The sequence below is a fragment of the Doryrhamphus excisus genome, unplaced genomic scaffold, assembly GCF_030265055.1.
Source record: "Doryrhamphus excisus isolate RoL2022-K1 unplaced genomic scaffold, RoL_Dexc_1.0 HiC_scaffold_26, whole genome shotgun sequence".
NCBI classification, from domain to species: Eukaryota; Metazoa; Chordata; class Actinopteri; order Syngnathiformes; family Syngnathidae; genus Doryrhamphus; species Doryrhamphus excisus.
The window spans coordinates 802,488-819,958 of record NW_026652244.1 but is presented as its reverse complement, the minus strand read 5'-3'; the positions used below and the strand labels follow the sequence as shown (position 1 = coordinate 819,958).

At 31.5% G+C, this 17,471-nt stretch overlaps 2 protein-coding genes across 2 annotated transcripts; one reads left to right on the top strand and one right to left on the bottom strand.

Moving 5' to 3' along the window:
* Positions 1–9,805: 9,805 nt before the first annotated feature.
* Positions 9,806–10,596, top strand: LOC131119359 (serine/threonine-protein kinase Nek7-like; the record flags this gene model as incomplete). The annotated part of the gene is given in 2 exon segments (XM_058064711.1): positions 9,806–10,493; positions 10,496–10,596. Coding segments are annotated over 2 exon segments (789 nt in total), but the record flags the coding sequence as incomplete, so codon positions are not given.
* Positions 10,597–14,221: 3,625 nt separating this feature from the next.
* LOC131119368 (uncharacterized) lies at positions 14,222–16,376 on the bottom strand. The gene is made up of 3 exons (XM_058064717.1): positions 16,028–16,376; positions 15,148–15,240; positions 14,222–14,718 (listed from the first exon to the last, which is right to left on the bottom strand). The coding sequence occupies exons 1-3, from the start codon at positions 16,307–16,309 to the stop codon at positions 14,407–14,409; spliced, it is 687 nt and encodes a 228-aa protein (XP_057920700.1). The 5' UTR covers positions 16,310–16,376; the 3' UTR covers positions 14,222–14,406.
* Positions 16,377–17,471: the final 1,095 nt, after the last annotated feature.

The following is a 17,471-nucleotide window of genomic DNA, read 5'->3' as shown; positions in this document are numbered from 1 at the left end:
ATGAGCTCATTTTCAACATTTGCATCATTCATGACTGATTGTTGTCTGACTGTTCATCAAATATTTTGAGAAATGAATATTTTTCATTTTTCTCAATATTCTTTTTGAAATCTTCTAAATCAACTTTTCTATTAACCTGAATATCTTTGTAACAATCTTTAACAAATTGTACGATAAATAATTCAGTTGCTTTACCAACTAAAATTGGTGCATAAGTGGAAATTTTTCCTACTCGTTCATCGTTTTGCATAATTCGTTTGATTCGAGCTGCAGGAAATTTGAATTTCTTCTTTTGATCAGCTGCTTTTGTCGGTTTTTTCTCATTAATTTTCTCATCCGAGACTGTATTTGATATATTTTTATCAACATCCGAAAGTTTGGTTGTTTCATTTTTATCATCTGTGCCTGTTTTCTGTTCGATTCCATCACCTACAACTTTGTCTGATTTAATTTTCTCATCTGTGTCTGTTTTAGAGTTTTTTGTGTCATCTGAAAGAGTTTTTTGATTTATTGTATCATCTGAGCTTATTTTTGTGTTTTTGGTCTCATCAGAGCTCGTTTTTGTATTTTGATCTTCAATTTTCTCAGTTTCTTTTTGTGCCTGATTACTTTCTGAATTATTTTCAGAGTTTACTTCGGCTTGTTTTTCTGTTTCCTCATTATTTTTAGTTCGTTTGACTTGTTCTGAAACGATTTCTTCAATTTGTTTTTGATCTTCTATCATTTACAGGGCTGCTTTTTTATTGCTTTTAGTGATGTGAAATTCTTTTCTGACAATTTTTGGCTTGTACACGTATGAGGCTGTTGCTGTTTGTACCTAATAGAATGATTCAGATGATGAAAAAAAGAGTTGTTGATTGTTAATTTTTTTTCAAGTGTTATATTTTCGAGTTATAATGTGTCAATTTTCAAAATAGTAGATTTAAAAAAAAAATAGGTCTAAAATAACTAGATTCTCTTATCTCAAGCTCAACTGCATTTTACGGTCATTTTTTTGAATAAGAATTTGCTAAGATTGAATAATCTTTCCAAATTTGACTTTTTGAGACTTCTCTACACAAACAAATCAGATTTTTTTTATCTCAAATTTTTATGAATTATCGATAAAAACGTTTAATACTAACTATTTAAAGATAAATTATTATTTTCACCTGCCTTGAAAGAGTGTTTTGTTACCTTTTTAGTATAAACAAGCAAAAAAGACCCCTTTGAAAGAATGTATTTCACTGACAGTCTTTTTTCATTCATTAAAGATGTCTTGATAGATGGCAAAAATGTGTATTTCCTGTTGGAAAAAGGTGGTGTTTATAGTTTGAATAAGAAAAAGCAAATTTTCACGTTCAAAAGCTTACCTGAAAAATGTGCCATTAGAAATAAAGATCTCTTGTTTATACAGAAGAGAGAAATACAAATTATAGATCTGGAAACTGAAGAGGCTCGCAAAATTGAAACAAAATTATCAAGTAGGGCAACAAGCATCTCATTCAATAAACAATTGATGATTGCCTGTTCGAATGGAGAAATTTTTATTTTCGATGGAAATCTCAAGTTCTTAGAATCAATTAAACCATGTGATAGTGCCATACCGGTCGTTTCTGATACAAGTTACGGTCTTATTGCCATTTCACAAAAAGGGATTATTGCAGTTTATAAAAATGGCATTTTAAAAACTAAAAGGATATATACAGAATTCAAATCGATGACAACTCGAATGTTACCACAAAAAAAGAATTCTTTTGATCAGGAACCACTTAGCCAACAATTCGAAAAACGGCTCTCTTTGAAACATACAACAGAAAATGAGACAAATTCGACAAAAACAACGAATAAGTCTTACGAACAAGAAAATGCGTCTGAAAATACGCTTTTTCATTCTGAGGATAGCGATTCTTCTAAGGAAACAAATATTTTCAAAAGACACGATCTGATGAAGAGCTCTGACAGTGAAGAGTCATCAGAAGAGACAGAAATTGATAGTTCTGAGGGTAAATTGCAGGTCATTGTTGGTGATGATGAAGGATATCTCTATTTCTTTGATCCTGAAACATTTGAATATAAAAAAAGATACACGAGCAGTTGTTCAATCGAGTTTTTGATTTTCAAAGATTTTCTCTATTGTATAACAGAAGGTTTTGTTAGAAAAATTAATGAAAATGGAGATAAAAAGATCTATGGCACTGTTTGTTCACAGCCGATAAAAGTTTTCATGTTTCATAAAAAAATGTTTTGTTTGAATGTTTGGGCTGGTATTTTACCACTTGTTGATCGAGAAGATGATCTTTTTGACAAGATTATGATGAAACCTCATAAAATGAAAAAATTAAGTCAATAGAAACATTTTTATCCCAGTAAACTTGTAAATTGTACGCTTGATTGTTGTTTTTCTCTTTTCATGCAAAAATACATTTTTTGAGATATATAAAAAATGTTTTTTTTTCAAAATATTCAGCAAATAAAATCTTTTTTGATTGAGTGGTGATGGAAAAATATTAGTAATTTTCAACAGAATCTTTTTTTTTATTCAAGCACTTCCTCAATTTCCGTCTTGACAAATTGTCCATCTGTATCTGGTAAATAACACTCAACGTGTTTATCACCATAAGCAACTGTAAGTGCCATACTGATTCGATCAAAGTTCAATTCATATGGCGTGTCAGAAAAAGTCAAGATCTGTTTGTGCAAAGTTTCCTCGTTTTGTTCATCAGGATGATTCAAATTCACATGTTGGTTTTTTCCATAAGTGTAAATAATCACAGTTTTATCGGATGATGCTGTTGCAAAAACAAGTCCATTCAATGATTCTTTTTCTGATGGCTGTTTGTTCTTTAAAGCATCAGATGGTGGCATTATAATACAAACATCGTTTATAAACCAAGAATGATCTGTGAATGTCTTGTGTAACTTTCCGTCTTGGAATAGATAAGCCTTAGAATCATCGCTTCCTGCAAGCAAATATCCATTTGAGTAAGATAGTGAACTTATTCTGGCATCTGCTACCTTTTGAGATTCCTTTTCTGTAATTTTAAGATTTGTACGAGAGATTGAAAAAAATTTGATGTTGCCATCAAGACACCCAGCCGATACAATAAATTCTGTGGAAGTCACTTTCATGAGCTGTAAAACCTCAATAGATGATAGATAATCAGAACAGACACTCTTTTTCTCAATAACATTGAATGTTTGACCGGCTCGTCCGTATAGAACGAGATGGCCATCCGTGAGAGAAGCCAAAAGGTGATTTTCATCAAGAAATATGGCAGCAGCCAAATAACCATCATTTACTTGCAATTCTGTAATTAGATTCAGATCACATTTATCATTATTCAACATTTGAAATAATTTTATTGATTCTTTTGAACAGCTCAGCATCTGATCATTCAATACAGAAATATTTTTGATTGGTGTTGTACCTAAAGAAACAGTCATTTTCTTAGATCATTTTTTGGATGTTCTGATTGTTTTACAGGAGGGGTTTGTTTCGTAACAAAATGTTGTTATTTTCAAAACCGGACCTTTAAAGAGATGATCTGATTGCAATGATCATAAAAGCGATTTTTCAATTTGTTTCAAATCAATTAAGGTTTTCGAAATCATTTTTTACCGATAAATGACCATTCACTCGATGCAAATACATTTATTGGAAAAATATATACTATGTATGAGAAAAAGAGTAAAAAGTTTCACTTATAGACAAAATTACAAACCTTTTTCAAAATTGAACAAGTGAAACTGTGAATTTTCAAAATGTTTAAGAATTGTCGAAATATTCGCGAGTAATCACACTTGTGTTTTTATCATTATCTTTGAATATTACTATTAGAAACAATTAAATAATTTATACATTTTTAGAAACAGTGTTATGCGACAGTTTTTTACAGCCCATGTCATTGGAAAGAAAACGAGTCAGAATGTCCGATGACCCGTCAAATCTTTTTGATTTGGTACAAGAGCGTAATCAAGAAAGTTTTATTGATTTAGATTGGAAAAATGTTAAAGAGTTTGTTGATACTGCTAAAAATGACCTACTTTCTCATAAAGAAGTCACTGAAGGACAAAAAATCGACGCAGAAAATGACAATACTGTCTGGTCTGATTTGATTGATTTGGAAGAGGAGGAAATTTTTTCACTTTTTTATCATTCATTTGAGACAGCACAGCATTCTAAAACAGGAAATGATGATAATTCCGAAAGTGAACAACGTAGATATTTTATGGACACGAGAATCTGTTATAAATGTGGGAAAACAGGTCATATCGACGTACAGTGCCCTGATCGAGTCAAGCAATTGTGTATCTTATGTGGGTGTATAGATCATCAAAGATATAACTGTTTTCAAATAATTTGTCTTAGATGTAACAAACACGATAACACGACAAACGATCGAGAGACTGTAAAGAAAATGTTGACCAGAGACAAAAATTCAATCTATGTCATAAATGTCCTGGCAGACATACAATTCGAGATTGTCCATTATCATGGAGAAAATATAAAATATACGATCTACAAGATGGTCCGATAAAGATGTCCTGTTCAAATTGTTACAGCACAGATCATTTTTTGGACGATTGTAATGTTAGAAAAAGTAAGAGCTCAATTTTCACTGAGCGTTTTATGGAAATAATACAACCTTCACGTAATAATAATTTTAGGCCACATCACAATCGATAAAGGAAAATAAATTCAGATATTTCATAAAGAAGACCCGTTTTTCAATTTTGCTCAATTTTGAGAATTTTTCCTCCAACTCGAAATATTTCGATGTTTTATGCCCCGCAGTTTTTGAAATGGCAAAAAGAATCAAAAGAGACTCTTTTTATGATGAAAAACCGGATGAGACAAATGAAACTGAAAGTGTAATTCATCTGAAAGATCGTAAAATAGAGAAAAGAGATGAATTTGATGCATTTGTTGAGACAAAAATGAAGTTGAATAGAAAAGATAGAAAACGAGCAAGAAACCAAGAGAAATACGAAAAATTGCTACTAGAATGTCCATATCCATCACTTGTAGAATTTGAAGATATAGGATGCAGCAATTCAATACTTCACAACCAAAATAAGAACATTGAAGGTTCTGTACCAGTACCATTTTTTTGGAAATATAAAAAGTTGCAATATCAGCCAAGAGAATTTCATAATCCATTTTTTGATGAAAGAATTCAAAAATCAAGAGATGCTTTTTATGATTATCAGAAAAATCTCACCAAAAGAGAGATCAGGCAACAAATGAATTATCCAAGAATGACTAAGGAGTTTGATCTGGACAAGAAGGCACTAAAAAAAATATTGAAGAAAAAACCGGATCAAATTTTGAATGATTTTTACAATTCGCTCAAAAATTACAAAAATATAGAATTTCCACAATTCAAAAAAAAAACTCTGAAAAAAGACTCGCATTTTGACATAGGAATTATTCGTGATAATAATATTACATGATATAAAATTTGAAAATGTTTGAATGGCACAGTTCATAGTATATGAAAAAATTTATTGTGCATGAAGATTTATAGTGCATAAAAAAAGAATATTTAAAAAAACAGGGTTCATTTCTTCATATCGATCGTTTTGTTAAAAACAATCTGCCCATCAACATCTTCATCTCTGCAATACCAGCCTTTTCTGAAGAATTGCACGGTTTCGCCGATTTTTACATTTTTTATCGATTCATTAGAATAACCTGTGATAATTTCCATTGAATTTGGATTTACATCGTTTAAGAAACAATCACCCTCTTCAGGATTGAAACTGTTGAATAATTGAGTTATTTCTCTGACGGTAAACTTGACAGGCTCTTTTTCGAACCATTGAATTCTGCTGCTAAACTTTTTATCTGTTTTTCTAACAACGATTGTGTCTTCTTTTTTACTTACGAATTCTACTGAAAATTTGTTGATCAAACCGACAGGTTGTGATGGTGTTAATCGAAGGAAATCAGAATATGTCTTTTCCATAAAATCTCCACCATCAATCAGAATATTTGCAGCTTCTTCATTCGCTGTTGCCTCAATCGTTAGAGAAATCGGATCAAAAATGACATGATGTACCGGTCTGTCCATAAGTGTTTGTCTTAAAACATGATCAAAGATTTTCACATCTACAATTGTCTCATTGAATGTAATTCCGACCTTTTCCACAAACTTTTTGATTGCCTCAGGGGGCACACCTCTTCTTTTTAGACCTCGTATTGTGAAAAGACGTGGATCATCCCAGCCCATTACAATTCCTTCAGTTACCAACTTGTTTAATTTCCTTTTTGATAAAATGGTGTTTGAGATATTCAACCGTGAAAATTCCCATTGCACAGGCTTATAAATTTCTAATGCATCTATCAGCCAGTAATACGACGATTTTCTTGTAAAAAACTCTCTAGAACAGAAAGAATGTGTGATATCTTCAATAGAATCATTGACACAGTGTGTATAATCGTAAGATGGGTAAACATAATATTTCTTAGTAGCTCTATGACGATCTGCATGGATAATTCTATAAGCAATAAGATCATGCAACATCATATCTTTACGGTCTATGTCTATTTTGAGACGGAGTATGGCAGTGCCTTCTTTCCATTTGCCATCGATCATTTCTTGAAAGATTTGCTCGTTTAATTCTACTGGTCTGTCCCTGAAAGGTGATTTGACTTGTGCCTTGATTTCATCAGTTGAAAGGTGACAAACGTACGCTCTGCCCTTTCTTATTAAGAATTTAGCCATTTCTATCAATTGATCGAAATAATCTGAGGCAGCTGTGATCTTTGCCGGCTTGTATCCCATCCATTGGACATCCTCTAATATAGATTGATAATATTCTGAAGATTCATTTGTAGGATTTGTGTCATCATATCTTAAAATACACTCGTCTCCATAATTGAAATCAAGATACATTGCCTTGGCGTGGCCTATATGTAGAAATCCGTTAGGCTCAGGTGGAAAACGTGTGATGATTTTACCTCCAGTTCTTTTCAAATGGTCTTCCATCAATTTTGGATTTGTTTGTGGGTTTTCACCAGGTTTGTGCAATTTTCTTAATTCTCCTTCATTCAAAATGCCCTTTCTTTTTATTTTAGTACTTTGCAAATTATTTGCCTTAAGAAATTCTATTACCTTTTTAGGATCATAGAAAACCAGCTCAGTATCCTTGTTAATGAAAGTCATTGCATCTTTCAAATGATCAGAATCTTTGAGCACTTTCAATAGTTTATTTGCATCAAATGTAATGGTTTTTAAATATTCAAACAATTTGTTACAATTTGCTGTGATCAGTTTATCATTTTCTATGAGTAGCTCGATACCTTTTACCAGCATGTTTTCATTGAAAATAAGTTCCTTATCAATACAATTAGCAAGATCTTCAATTCGTGAATCATTAAGCCCCTTCATTCTGATAGCAAGATTGTAATACAATTTTTTATTGATAGTTTGATATTTTGCAATTTTTTGCATATTTGAAATAGTTTCATCCTTGCCAACGAGTTGATCTTTCAATTTTTGTGATATTTTTAAGTCCTTTAAAAATATATCAGTGGGTGTGGACATTTTCTAAGGGCTCAGAAAATTGAGTGAGAAAACCAATCATTATCTAAATATTTTGATAAAACAGCTCATTGCAATTGAAAATCATTTTTGTTTACGATGAAATATCATATTTGATGAGTTTCTATTCTATTTTTCATGAAATGCAAATCGTCTATTACTCTAAAAAAGTGAATATCTCAGATAAATAATCAACATTTCAAAATATAAAAATGAATCAGAAATAAAAATCATCAAGACAGAAGTTGCAAAATAATGAAAAAATTTCAATTGGATATGTTTGTTTCAGATGAAAACGGTTTGATAGATTCAAATAGAACTGAAAAAAATTGGTAAAGTTGTGTTTATTCTGTATTTTGATATAAAAATCATTCAAACTGCATTCTCATTTCATGTTGTTGATGAATTTTTGAACAATTATCAGTCAAAAACGGCTTATATTCCATTTTTTCCTCCGGGGGATCAATTTGTATGGCTGAATATGTGAAATTGTATTCTTTTTGTAACATTTTTTTTCAAATTTTTTGAGAGATCGTGGTGTTCTACAAGACGTACGTCCTTTGAATTGATTTTTAACATTATAGCATGTTTTGAAACACTTGTAGACCAAACTTTCATGTCTTTTATTCGAGAAACATTTTTTATCTTTAGGATATCTGATTCAAGATTCTTTATATTTATTTGTTTAGGACAAGTCTCTAAAAGTATGTTCATACCTTCTGAAACAACAAAAAATGTTGATATCATTACAATTATAGCAAATATTATAGTTGCAGCTATATCAAAAAATATAATTTTTGGAAAGAAAAATGTTAAGGTACTTGCAACTAAAACACCAGTTGATTGAATCAAATCACCAATAATATGAACATAAGTAGCTTTCATATTCAGATTCTTTTCATTACTATTTTGTTGGTCATTTTCATGTAAATGGTGCAAACAAAATAAATTAACCAAAAAACCAACAATTGCTATCATTATAAAACTTTTTTCGTTAATTTCTTTAGGATTCTTTAATCGATTGATCGATTCAAAAATAAGATAGAAAGTGGCAATCCATATCAAGGAAATTGAGAAAAGTGCGCCGATCACTTCAAACCTGTGATAACCGAACATGAACCGTCCGTTATATTTCAATTTTGTCAGACTTAAAGAGACCAAACTGACCACAAACCCTAGAATATCCACAAATAAATGAACAGAATCAGCCAATAAAGACAAACTATTAGAATGCCAATGTCCCCATAATTCTAATAAACAAAATATACTGATTATTATCATTATCTTAGAGATTTCTCGGATATCTTTGTCTACCTGAAAGAAATGATTGTGGTTGCATGTGGTTGTCTCACTGATTGTGCTGATTGTAGATGAAGCGGTGTCTTTTTCACAGTGTATTTTTTCACATGATTTTTTATCTAAAAATTTTTCATCCTTACAATTATGAGAATTTTTCTGTCCCGAAAACTGCATTTTAATTTTCTGTTCATTATTATTTTGTGCCATTATTTCTAAAAATGTATTTTTTTGTAACAAGGAAAAAACAAAAATTTTATAAAAAAATTATTCTCAAAACAGTGTTTTGATATTTGGTGATTAGATTCTTTCTATGTTTTTATACTATAAACAACCCGTACGAGTCAATAAAATGTTTTAAAAATTAAAAGGTCAATCAAAATCGGTTTCGTTCAAAAATGATTCACACGTTTGTTTGGTAACTGATCTATCGTGGAAATGAATTGAATCGATTTTATTTGTTAAATTATTTTTTATCTATTCAAATATCTAATATTTATTATCGGTAAAAATGTATTTATTTGTTATATTTATGACAAATTAAATCAACTGATAAAAAGATCATAAAAGATTTGTCTTTCAGGTACAAAGAGATATTTTTAATATTAAAATCTTTATAGTGCTCTAATAAAAGGGATTTTCATCAATGAAATGAAAAATCTACATCTTAATAAAGTGTTGATTGTGCTTTTAATGAAAAAGTTTTTGCATAAACAGCAAATCAAAGAGCAGAGCATCAAACAAAAAATCTATAAAATCTACAAATATCCAAGAAATATATAAAAATATCTACAAATATATATAAAAATATATAAAAATATCTAATAACATCTTTGAATTTTATAAAAATATCTACAAAAATATATCAAAATATATAACAATATCTTTGAATTTTATAAAAATATCTACAAATATATCTAAAAATATCTACAAATCACATAACACTTTTCTGTCAAAACATCAATAATTTTTATAATTACATGATTGTAAATAACAAACAACTGCAATATGTTGAAAAATTAGGTTCTGGCACACACGGAAATGTATATTTATTGAAAACAAGAGAAAAACAACCAAAATTCCTTGTTTGCAAATCCATTGCTCTAAAAAATCAGAAATACGCAGAGAAAGAAATAAAGATCCTCCATAAAATGAACCACCAAAGAATCATTTCATTCTATCATTCTATAGAAAAACAAAATGGTAAGTTTATTTATATGGAATACGCCAATTACGGTGATTTAGAAAAATTGATACAATTTTTAAGTAAAAAAAACTTAAAAATACAAAAAAGTATTGGTTGGTCCATATTTGCACAAATAATTGATGGTTTAGATTATTTACAATCTAATAAAATAATACATAGAGATATCAAACCAGCAAACATTCTTTTAACAAGATTCTTTAATAAAAAAGGAATATTGATACTTATAAAAATCGCAGATTTTTCCCTTTCAAAAATAATGGAAGGAACCTTTATAAATGATAAAATAATTGTAGGGACACCCTACTATATGGCACCTGAAATAATAAAAAAAGAGAAATATGATTATTCTATAGATATTTGGTCAACTGGTGTGTTAATGTACGAATTACTTTCATTAGAAAGACCGTTTGAATCAGAAACGAAACTTTCTTTAAGAAGACTGATCCTTCATAAAAAGAAACGGTTCCAAGATGCAGTGATGATTACTTAAAAAAAACGATTCTTTTATGTTTAGAAAAGGAGAATAGACGAACAGCCAAAAGTATAAAAAATATAAAATTGATCAAATATTTTATCAATAAAAATTATAAAAGTATTATGCTGTTTAAATATGAGAATAACATGATATGAATGATATGAATAAGTTAATAAAATGATTTGAATGATTTGAATAAGTTGATGTACTGTTTCACAAAGTGAAGAACCTGAAGATGCGTCTCAAAAGAACAAATTTGTAACAGAAGGGCCCCTTCATTCATTGTGCCTGCTTTTCAGGTATTTTTATCAATAATAGAAATTAATTCAAAACTTACAGTTTGTAAACAATGAATAAAAATACTTTAATATGATTAAAAATGTGTCGTAAGGTAAAAAATATCATTCAAACTAAAATATACTATTTAAACTTGAAGTACCATTTAAAAAGTAAAATATACAATTTTTACAAAAACACAATAATAATAATTAAAGTGAAAGTTCTCCTTTAATTACTCAGCCATCCCCTCCTTGTCAATATTATAGAAAGAAAACTTATACCCTTCCTTACTATTAGCAACCAATCTCACCCAACTATTTAATTTTTTTAATCTTAAATATTTCCTACCTAAATATTTCAAATACCTTTTACATATAAATTTATAATAAGAAATATTCAAATTATTACCATTTATCTCAAATGTAACATTTTTACCAATTTGATTGGTCTGCCCATTTATTTTTATCTTTTCTTTAAGATAAGCTAGTAAATCAGATATTTCGAAAAGGGACTCATTCGTACAGTTAGTACAATCAAGAATGACAGTCTTTTTTATTGTTGGATCATTCTGTGCTGCTGCACTGTTCACCTTTTGTTTTTTCTTGAAACTGATATTGTTATTGTTATTATTGTTATTATCAGTTTGTTGTACTTGTTCTGATTGTGGCTGCTCCATTTCTAAGGGATAAAAAATAATTTTTTTTTGAAAAATCTATCTGCCCATATAATCAGTGGAGTGAGAAAATATTATTTCTACGATACTAATTATATTTCTACGATACAAATCATTCAAATATTTCAAAGTACATTTTATACAATTCAAAGTACATATTTCTATATTTATTTCATAAATATTTTTAATGGCAGATAATCCTAAAAAACGAGATTACAGGCAACACGCCCATGTCAATCCGTACAAACAGCACAATTTAGAGATACCCGACCAGTTCCCCTCTCCACCTGCTGATTTTGTGGATTTAGGCTGTGGATACGGGAGATTCCTCCTCCGATTAAGCTTTTTATTTCCTGATAAGATCATTTATGGTTTAGAGATAAGAGAGAAGGTGGTACGATTTGTGAAAAAGAAAATCGAATGGTTGAAAGAAAATAATCTAAAAGAGTTTATGGAAAATGACCAGTTCTTTTCTCTTTATAAAAATGATTTAAATTTATTAAATAATGAGAATAATACTAATTTAAATAATAATATTTCTAATTTAAATAATTCACTTTTGAATGATAATATTTCTAATTTAAATAATAATATTTCTAATACTTTAAAATATAATAATAATACTTCAAATGAGAATATTTCTAATTCAGTGAATAATTTAAGTGTTTACGAGACAAACGGCATGTTATTTTTCTGTAATTTTTTCAAAAGAAATTCCTTAGAAAAGATATTCATATTATTCCCTGATCCACATTTCAAGAAAAGAAAGCAAAAGGTAAGAATGGTGAACAGAGCAACCGTACAATATTTTTATTATTGTTTGAAGAATGAGGGAAGGATTTATATCTCTACGGATGTAAGAGAATTGTACGAGGAGATGGTGAAGGAAATGATGTGGTTGTTTGATTTGTGTTTTATGAATGAAAATGATAGAGATTATTCTTTAGAGAAAAGTAAAAATAATACAGATACTGACAATTTCGAAAATACAGATCTTTCAGACAAGAATTTAAAAAGTAAAAATAATACAGATAATTTTAAAGAACGTTTACTTTTAGAAATGATAGAAAAAGGAACAGATGAAAGTAACAGAGCAGGAAAAAGAGTGGAGAAAATCTTTACAGCTGTTTTTGTTAAAAGAATTGTTTAAATTGATATAATATTTGATATAAATTATAAAGAATATTTGATATAAATTGATATAATAATTGTTTTTTTTTTAAACAGTTTTAAAATATTTCAGTGATTTGAGAAGGCTGAAACCGTAGAGTTTCAAAAAGTAAAATTGTTATTTTTATGAATATTTTCTTAAAAAAAGAGATGAGTATGTTCGAGGATTTTTTCAAAGATTTTTTTGCCACCATCCACGGTTGGGTGACCATCATATTTTTATTTCTATTTTTAATAATTGTTGTTGTTTTAATTAAACAGATAATACCAGATGATGAGAATAGAGGAAGTGGTAATAATGTTATTATTGTGAATCAAGCGGAACAGAAAAGAAGGAACCATAGGGATAGAGACGGATCAGAAAGGAGTTGAAAATAAAATTATGAATAATTTATTTTTATTTTTAAAAAGTATTTTATTTTATTTTAAAGTTCATTTTAAAAAAGTATTTTTATTTTAAAAGAATCTCATTTTATTTTTAAAAAGTATTTTTATTTTTTCAAAGTATTTTTATTTTTCAAATTGTTTAAATGCGACCCCCTTACAAAACACTTTATCATTCTTAGAAATAGAAATAATTAAAATCAATTACAAATTATTTAATTACAATTCAATACAATTTAGTTTTGAAATATATATGTTCATAAAACCGGAAACCCTGTTAAAAGAAAGAAAAAGTTTAAAACCTGACGATTTAGAGCACAACCTAGATTATTTTTTCTATTCCCCCAAGAAGCTGGCGGCATTCCTCCGATTATTCTACAAAAGGAAGATCAAATCGTTCAAGATGCTGAAAATAGCCATCTATCTGCAGAAAATCAGGAATCGGAAATTCTCGTATCTGGCTTGTGCACTGAAAAAAATAATCCTTTGGATTTACTTGATTTTAATGTGTACATCGGTCCCACATGATAAGAATGTGAATGACTGACAAAATTTCATTCTTCTTCTCAATGAATTATTACTTGTTAAATCAAAATATTTCAATTACGTTTGAGTATTTAAAAGAATCAAGTTGATTTAACACCAACGAATTGAGTAATATGAAAGTAATTTTTTCATGTTCAGATACCTGTTTTTCAAATGCAACTCTAACTTGATTTGTTAATGCTAATATAATTTAAATGTATTATGTAACTTGAAAGCAATTTTATTATGTCCTTACAACACAAGTTAGCTCTCTAAATTTAACTTGATTTGTTAATGCTAATATAATTTAAATGTATTATATAACTTGAAAGCAATTTTATTATGTCCTTACAACACAAGTTAGGTCTCTAAATTTAACTTGATTTGTTAAAGCCAGTCGAATACATTGTAGACAATTGTGTGTGCAAATACAAAAATCAAAACTGATTGTATTGACAAAATGTAGTGTATTGATCTTGATCTCAGTGCAGCTTTAACTTCAGCATAAAAACACAACTTTCAAAACACAAATATTGAAAATACAAATCACATTAAAACACAAAAACAGTTTTCACAGTAAATTCACAACAAAAATGAATTAAAAGTAAATTCTGCATAAAGTGCAATGGATTCATCTTACAAATAATCTAACTTTTTTCAGAGTACCAGGTCACAGCAGATAACAATCTGAACCTATCACAGTACATTCAAAAATATAATGTGAGCTTGAGCATCCAGTGCATCCTCAAGAGCAAATAGAACATAATAACAGTAACAGGTTTGTAAACAAAAAGCAATAAATCCTGCATAAACTTGTCACTGAGAAACAAAACTTAAAAAAAAGTGCAGTCAATCCAGTCTGAACTGTTCACTGATGGAGCCTGTTTTTCAGAGCAAGTGCTCTGTTGGAAAGTTTCCCTCGATCCAGTTCCATCCAGATCTTTTGAATTACCTCAAAAGTGTAGCGGAGGTCAGCAGGATAGCTGAGGTTCAGCGCATACATCAATCCAAATAAAACAGCAACACCTAATGCTACATTATCAAGGTTTTGTAACACCTTGATGCCTTCAAGAACAATGCCAATGTCCTCTGCTTCATCACTTGAAGCATGTTCTTTGACAACATATATACCAACTGTAGTGTCTTCAATGGCCTTGTTGATCGTGTTCTGATCCAGGCTCTGTGCAAAACAGACAAAAGGTAAGTAAAGAAGTTAGGTAAGTCAAACCTAATCACCAAGCCCCATCGAGAAAAGGATAACAAAATAGTGACACTCGATCTAGTAAGGTCAAAGTTAGAATGGAGGCAAATTTAGAGACAACACAGGACTCTTTTTCAGCACACACGCACAGATCAGACTGTTGGCAGGCAATCAGATATTTAATGAATTTCACAACAAGCCTTGAGAACATTCTATTCTACCTGTAAGTTCATTTACCAGCAACAAGAAACACTGTAATGATTTTTGGTTATGAAACAGTAAAACAATTGACTTAAAAAACAGAATATACTATATTCTTTTAATCAATAAGCAATTTCCACACAATGATCAAGAATGGGAACAAGAGAAGAGCGGAAGAAGAACACAAGCACCGATTCATATACATACCACATATTCCTGTAGGAGGTTATCTGGATCTTCGCCCATGTAGACACAGACTCCTTTAATGATGCACTCTCGTCCAGCATCTACATCATCACACTGAAAGGACATTTCTAGATTAGCATCTTAATTCACCACATGTGCCTTAAAGCGATACTCCACTTTGTAAGTTTAATCCACTAAATATGTAATATGTGAGACTTCGTATATCTCTCAATGGATGAAAATGCGGAAGCCTCGCAAGATCGACGCCATCTTGACATCCAGCTACAGGCTACAGTTGACATTTAGGCTAAAAACATGGTGTAAACGGCATCTTTCACGGTCAATTTTTGATGTTGTGGCTCACAGACACTTGATTACACCACACAAGCAGGATGGAGACGTTTTGTGTTCTTTTTTTAACGTTTCATCTGTGGTCACCATTCACTGCCATTGTACTGGATGAGGCTACCCTCTTTCTCCTAAAACTCAAGCATTGTTTTGTGAACTGAAGATCTTCACTCATCACATCAGAATGGAGGAGAGTACATATTGAGTGGACTAATCTGGCAAAGTAGAATATCGCTTTAATCTCCTGGTATAAACTGTCCTATGGGTGCACATTTCTTTTCCTATGTATGCAAGTTTCCTATGACTGTGAGAGCCTTGCCGTGTACTCCATGTGAGAGGAGGACTGAAGGGACTTAGAAAAAGAGGAAGTAGAAAATAGAAACAGGAAAAAAACAGAAAAGAAAGAGGAGGTAGACAAATATGAAGATAAATAAGGAAACAGAGGAACAGTTTAAGATGATACAAAAGGATGCAACAGTGAAAGGACAAAAATGAAAAGTAAACGCAAAATAGCAGAAAGAATTTTTGATTGCGAGAGCCCTGCATTACTTACATTGGCAATTTGTGCAGTGATTCTTTTGAGCCGTTCACCTAGCTGTCCTCCTCTCTTCTGGAACAGCCTTGTCAAGTTGTCAGTGTGGAGGTCCACCTGAGAAAAGAACTTGGACTGAAGTGGTACAGTCGTGATTCTCTTGAATTCAGCGTTGATCTGAAAAAGCACAGAGGATTCAGGGAGAATGTCACCATCACACAAAGCAGACCAGGACAGGCAAGAGGGAGATGAAGCACATACAAACGATGTGCTATCAGGTACATTAGCAATTTGCCAGTGCATACAAGCTTTTCATTTAATCAACAGCAAATCTAAGATGAAAACCCAGCATGAGATCAGCCTTACCTCACTGACTTGTTCCTCTTCCTTACATCCAAGAGTAAAGCTTTCCGCATGGCTTCTAGACTCTCCTCAGTTTCTGCTGACGGGTATGTTGGGCAAAAATGAACTTCTGCTCTCTTTGCCTTTTTGATGCCAAAAGCTGCACTGTGCTTTCCAGCAGGTTTGTTTTTTTATGGAGTTCACCGTCACTTCTGGGCATCCAAGTTTTCTTGCGGGGGGTGCTGGAGCCTATCCCAGCTGTCTTCGGGCGAGAGGCGGGGTACACCCTGGACTGGTGGCCAGCCAATCACAGGGCACATATAGACAAACAACCATTCACACTCACATTCATACCTATGGACAATTTGGAGTGGCTAATTAACCTAGCATGTTTTTGGAATGTGGGAGGAAACCAGAGTACCCGGAGAAAACCCACGCATGCACGGGGAGAACATGCAAACTCCACACAGAGATGGCCGAGGGTGGAATCAAACTCGGGTCTCCTAGCTGTGAGGTCTGCGCGCTAACCACTCGACCACCGTGCGGCCGTCAAACTAGCATTTTTTTGTGATTTTCATGAACTTAACGCTGTCATGCTTGGTGTCATGCTTACCATGCTAATGTTAGCATATTAGCATGCTTAGCATGCTCCCCCGAAGATAGCTGGGATAGGCTCCAGCACCCCTCGCGACCCCCTACGAATACCAAGGATTTACTGAACAATATATGTACAGTAAAACAATTTAACTGCAATACATATTGGAGAAGAGGACCAGACTCACCGGTTGCACGGCAAATTTGTTTTTAAAATAAACGTACAGTCCATACGCATTGCACGACTAAGCTGCTGAGTATTCCTTCGTTAAGTTCAAAATGCCCATCTGATGAATCTCCTGGCAGAAAACGCCTCATGTAGATCACACGCCTTTAGCCTGTCGCCAATAGGTGGCGCTGCGACGAAATCAGGAAGTGACCTACGGGGACCTTCGGGGCAGGGCCATGATCACATGTACCAAGTATGATGAAGATCTGACCATGTGGAGCCAAGTTATTCACGTCTACAGTTACGCTCAGCGTGCAAGGCCAGGGCAGATGAAAAAGGTCAAAATTTGGGGGCGTGCCA